This window comes from Mesitornis unicolor, unplaced genomic scaffold (genome assembly GCF_000695765.1).
Source record: "Mesitornis unicolor isolate BGI_N332 unplaced genomic scaffold, ASM69576v1 scaffold33386, whole genome shotgun sequence".
NCBI lineage: Eukaryota > Metazoa > Chordata > Aves > Mesitornithiformes > Mesitornithidae > Mesitornis > Mesitornis unicolor.
Window position 1 is genome coordinate 102,056 of NW_010192293.1, and position 6,000 is coordinate 108,055.

A 6,000-nucleotide genomic window follows, 5' to 3' on the forward strand; every position below is an offset into this window, starting at 1 on the left:
TTGATGTGAAAACAAGGCACAAGCACACAGACTCTCTGGTGGTTTCCCAGCCATAGGAAGGCATTGCCAACTCCACCTTGGCCAGGCAGGAAAAACTACACAAGCTCCCAGGCTTAAGGCAAATTAACAAACAAGTTTCTCCATAGCTTGAATCCCAGCTTTGCCATTTTCATGTATGTGGAGTTACAGGTGGAGAAGAAATACCATGGTGGCAACATGGCCCCACAGCCAAGCCTGGTGTTACATGTGCTGCCACCTGCACCACAAGAGGTCCAAATCAGACCTCTTCCCATCACCCCTCCAAAACCAGCACCAAAGCACTTAGACACCTACCTTCAACCTTCCCCTTCTTCTCAACCCTTCCTTGACCTGGTGGTGCCCACCTTCTACAAGCTATTTGGAAAGCACCGATGAAACAGAGGTTAGTTTCCCATGCAAAAAGCCCTCTCCTATTCCCTCCTCCTAAGCAGCATACAGAAACAACACCCTAATTTGGGAGAAGAGGAGGAAAGGGCAGCGAATAAAGCCAATATTAAAAAAAATAATAATCTTCCAACAGTATTTGGGAAATATTCACCAGAACAGCAACAGGAGATGAAAAGCAGCGAGTGCTATTTCCATATTTATAACCCCGCGCTGTGGAGGACTCCAGCAGGCAGCAGCGTGCTGGTGGCGTGGCTGGGGGAACCCAAAAGCAGCAAAAAAAAAATTCCAATTAATGTCGAGAATCAGAGCGGCTTTGCTGCAGCCGGGCCCGACAGCGGCTGCCCGGCTCCCACAGCTTTGCTGGGGAAATAACGAGGCAGATGAAAGCGGCTCAGCCGGCAAGCGCTGGCCCGCGCAGCACTTTGAAGGCAGCAGATCACAGAGGCGGCTTCCAGGGGGCTCATGGCAGCGGCTGCACCAGCACCCGCATCCTCGCCGCGCTGTTCGCTGACTTTGGCTGCACGCCGTAGCACACCGAGAAGCCACGGGTTGACCACTGCTCCCAAATCCCTGCCTGGTACTCAGAGCAAAACCACCTCAGGGCAGGTAAACAGTGCAGGACCAATTTCAAAACAGGCATTTCCCAAAACAGCTTGTTTGGGAACAAACATTTTGTTAAGCAAAGCTTAAAATCAATAAAAGTGCCTCATTACCCAAGGCCAGCCTTACCTTTGCAAGCCACGTTGTTCTCCGGCTCATAACCAGCCTTGCACGTACAGCGCCCAATGGGGACCATCCACTCCCCGTCCCCGTTGCAGTACAGTTTGATGGGCACGTCCACCTCCTCGGCATTGGGGATGCAGGTGCCACGAGCAGTCACTAGAGAGGTGCTCTCCGCTCCCGTCATCGTCTCCGGGAAGATGGCGAAGTTCTGCACCACACTGGGGCACTTCTTGAAGAAGACCCTGACGGACAGCAGAGACATACAAGCCCCATAGTCCTGGAAAGCCAGGTAAAAGCCATTGCGGGTCAGGGGCCCGAAACTTCTCACTTCTGTGTTCACCTTCATCAACCTGCCACCAAAGTCCACCTGGGAGAAGCTCTCGTCAGCAGCAATGGTGTCCACTTTGCTGTAGGGTGCCTCCGTCCAAAAGGCGGACTTCTTGGTGGCAATGACAGAGTCTGTCTCGTAGTAGTAGAGGTTGAAGGTCTCCTTGCAGGAGCCGGGGACGTTGGGGAGGCTGCTGCAGTCCCGCACAGTGAAGCGCATCTCGGTGTAGATGCGGTGAGCTCCACGCCGGTTGATGAATGTGGTGAGGAGCCAGTTGTTCTGGTTGGGCTCGAAGACGTTGCAGACCTGGTACGTACGGATGGTGTTGAGGTTTTCGTCGTAGCCACTGACTTCTTCCCACTGCAAAGGGGAAGGGAGAAGTGATGAGAGGGAGGCAGAGGCACCAGTGGCGGCCTGTGAGCCACACAGGTGGCGCTTACCCCACACAAGACAGGGCTGGAAGGAGAATCCCAAAGCCCCAAAGTGGACTAGGAATGCAGTCGTGGACACGTAACATGAAGCACATGCAGAAGAAACACCACCCAGGCCAGCAGCAGCAGCAATGTTCACCCTCTCACCCCTGCATCCCCATCGCTCCCAGCAGATGTTAAAACATCTTTTCTACACAGGCAACCACCTTAGCTGCCCTGAGAAGACGTAAAAATGAGAAGAGAGATGGTCCAGGCAACCAGAGGCAAGAGGGAAAGCAGCAAACGAGGCTATGGCTTCATTAAAGCCCGAGCCAGTATGTGGGCTGGAGAGAGAGCCTGACCCCAGGCACTCGGCACGATGGGATCATTTCCCCTGGCAAAGAAAACTAACTAAATAAAACATTACCACCACGGCGAGAGAGAATATAGATTTGCAATTCGATTTATAGAAGGGCATTAATATAATCCAGGCTACAATTTCAATTAAGGGACAGCGGCAAACTGTGAATAGTCTATGATGGCATTAGAGTCCTACAGACAGATTTACAACCTCATAATCCATTCATTTTAACTAATCCATGTTTACAATCTCCTCATAACAGCATTATTCATATGGCAATCTTTAAGCAGCACTCTGAATATCATGCATAATTTCCAGAAGCGATGCTATGACAGCACTTGCATGCATTCGTGCTTATGTGGGGGCACAGCGGCAGATGGGTGATGCCAACCTGCCCCGCCACGTTGAGCCTTCCTAAAGAGCTGATGTACCATGACCAACCCCGCGATCTTACAGATTTTGCCCTTTTCCATTTTCCATTAAACAACCACACTCCTCACCTGCTTCCCAAGCTTCCCCATAGTAAACTACAGCCTTGATGTAAAAAAACCCACAGGTTTTTATTTTGTATTCAAAGCAGGGTCCTCTACACATTGTCAACAAGCGCAGCTGAACGTTTGCTCCCAGGTCCACCTACTCAGCTCCACTGAGTTTAAGCGCAGATCACAGCTCAAGGTTGCACATCATTGTTCAGCAAACAGCAACCAGCAATAAAACTTCGCACATCCAGCCAAGCGCTCTCCCTTCTCATCCCACGCTGCAAAAGCACGGCAAAAACCTCTTATGTATCCTGGACAAGACGTGCAAATCCCACACCCTTTCATTCCCAGACACCTTTTCACACAAGAAAGCTGCACAGTCCTCCCCAAATCCTCCTCTTCATCCCACTCGCCGGCTCCAGCACCACAGCTGGGTAAACAGGAGGGGAACTGAGCCACAACCCTCTTATCCATGGTGCCCATCAGGAAGCCAGCTCTCTCGTCAGCTCCTTCCACTGAGCCCTCCTTATGCTTTGATTTTTTTTTTGGAGGAGGTGGGGGGGCGGAGGGGGAGGGAAGGTTGCAAACAGAGCTTCAAAACTCAGATCTGGAGCCAAAATCTGCCAGTGGACACAGCTACATTTCAGATGCCCAGCACACAGGGCTGCCTGCAGCTGGGAACACCACCAAATGCCACTTGGAAAACCCTCATGAGGGTTTGGGGCTGGATACTGATGCTCCCTTGGGCATCCTTTGGGCTGAGCACTCCTGTAACCAGGCACCAAAGAGCAGGAGGTCCCCACAGCTGGAAAGCCCCATGGTGCCAGTGGCTGCTGCCATCAATGCTCTAACAGTGACAAATGCATCATTTTGACAAGATCCCACTAAATAATTCACAGAGAGCTAGGGATTAAGACAATGTTCTTCTCCATCTCTGCTGAGATTTCAAGCACATCCATTGAGGACAGCAAGAGCCCATGTCTCGCTGCAGCCAGTCCTTGGGGACCATAGCCCCTACTGCCCAGCTGGCACCCGTGCCTCAGCATTAACACCAAGAGGGTGGCTGCTTTTTGGAACTGAAGACTAAAAACAAGAAAAGACCAACTGAACCTGGGGTCTTCACTGACCACAAGCAGAAATCCCCATGTGTATTTTGGCATCTCTAAACCATGCTGCTTGGATGGGTCACAGTTCGCAAACCCGCCCTGGCACCCACAATCCAGATGAGCCTCACCCAAATATTGGCTTTTAGCACCAGACAAACCCAGAAGCAGCACAAATCTGCCCTCAAATATTTGTTGTGGACTATTAAATGGGACAAACCCTAAAACTCAGTGCTGTAACTAGGCAGCTCATAAAGACTACTGCATACCTGGAGCGAAAAGAAGACATTACTTATTTTCAACTGGTGTCCAACCTACCCCAAAACCTTCCTTACCTGGGATGTGATACCTACAGAGTTCACTCCAGAAGTCCAGAATACACCTTGAGATGCCCCATATCCACCCAGCAAAGCGCCTGATGCTACAAAGAAAAGCCCAGTCCACAAGCAAGGGGATTTCACAGAGGAAGTCTCACTCTCCAACACAAGCTACAGACCGACACTATGTCTTTTAAATAAAAGACTTGGTATTTCAAAATACTTTGTGGAAGATCTAATATATGCTTGAGGCCCCAAGGATGAACCCCACTGCTGTACCCATCACTGCCTGTCTCACCACGATGCCCATCCATCAGCTCACATCCCCTCCCACCATCTCTCCTCTTCCTTCTGACTCCATCTCTCACTTTCTCTGCCAGGGGAACGTGCGTCAGGTTATTTTATGCTTCCATTCCTCAAAGGCTCATATTATATAAAAAAGATGTTTTAAGTGCCTCAAGGTGTTTTGTTCCTCATTACTTCATAAAAGTGACATTAATAGCCAGGGAAGAGCACTGCCGAGTGCAATTACAGATGACGTTCCAAGTATGAAAGCTGTTTTGAGCCTGTTAATGTTTCCTAATTACAAGCCTTTTGGCACAGAGAGAAGGAAGGCGTGGGCAGGGGGGATGGAGAACAGTGACACGGCTGGACCCTTCACCTGGGAGGACAACAGGCAGGGCAGCAGACAGCGTGGGGATGGAGAACAGCTCCATCTTCATCAGCTCAGGGAAGGGATGCTCAGCCCTGGACCAGCCATGCAGCTAGGCACAGGGATGCTCTGGCTGCCCCACGCCAGCACCACTGCTCCTGCTGGGATGTCCCCGGCTCCCCACAGCGTTTGAAGATAAATAGTGAATCCCACGAGCTCACATAAGGATCAACTGGGTGAGAGGCACTTACCCCTGAAGGAGGGTTGGCAGTCCAGCCCAGCTCCGCCGTCGCCGTCCGCGTATCCATCAAGGTTTCTGAGGAAACACAAGAAAAGGAAAGTGAGTGAGTTAGTCTTGGCATCTTCAACCATGTTATGAACACAGAGCCGCAGAAAAATGTTCACTTGTTTTCACAGGGCACACATCTGACCTTCGGAGCTGCTCAGAAATAAAGCAGCAGGTGCCCTAACACTGCTAATGAACTCAGGGAAGCTTCAGTCTGGAGCAAACAGCGCAGGACAAGACTCTTTACAAAGACACATGGCCTGAACCAAGCCTAGAAAAACAAAGCAGTGTTACCAACTAAAAAAAAATTAAAAATTAAGAACACTGCGTTTCATGGAGTCATTACATGCATGTACAAAACCCTGTCTAAACCCAAGCAGTGGGTTTGCGTTAACTCCCTGGAAGTACAGGTCCCATCCAACTCGCTCACAGCTACTTGCTTCACTTCACAATGCGAGACGTCCCATTTTATACACTACATCTGTCTGGTGCCCTGAGTTGTCGTTGCACACAGTTATTACTTGTCAGAGTGATTTCAAATACGCAAATAAAAATCACATTGTCGGAGCAGTGTTCCTCTGCTTGGGGGTCTTTTGATGAAGGTTTCGGTGGGAAATATTTAAAAGCTATAATACAGCTGACATTTCCCTACTTTCGATCTTAAGAAAAAAACAACAACAAAACACAAGAAGAATAATAGTGAGAGCAACAACATATAGAAACAGATGGGGAAAATCCTCCAGGTTTTATTTATTTGTTTGCAGCAAGCAGACATACAGATTAATTTCCTCAATTCCTGTTTCTCGACCAAATGGGAGGAGGAGACGTACTGCCGCCGGCTGGCACAGCCAAGCATCCCGCATCCCTCCTCTTTCCTCCATGGTCCCAGGTACTCACAGCAGCTTTGCAGTGCCA

General features: G+C 49.9%; 1 protein-coding gene across 5 annotated transcripts in view; it reads right to left on the reverse strand.

The window, feature by feature from the left end:
- The window catches only part of EPHB1 (EPH receptor B1), a 38,109-nt gene extending 32,999 nt beyond the window's left edge, over positions 1–5,110 (reverse strand). For 3 of the 5 annotated variants that reach the window (XM_010187037.1, XM_010187036.1, XM_010187035.1), the window contains exons 1-2: positions 5,051–5,110; positions 1,156–1,837 (exon numbers count right to left, since the gene is read on the reverse strand). In XM_010187037.1, the coding sequence (XP_010185339.1) occupies positions 1,156–1,837; positions 5,051–5,107 (739 nt within the window). In that variant the 5' untranslated portion in view covers positions 5,108–5,110. The remainder of the gene's footprint in view (positions 1–1,155; positions 1,838–5,050) is intronic. The other 2 variants (XM_010187034.1, XM_010187033.1) reach the window with 1 other exon arrangement.
- Positions 5,111–6,000: the final 890 nt, after the last annotated feature.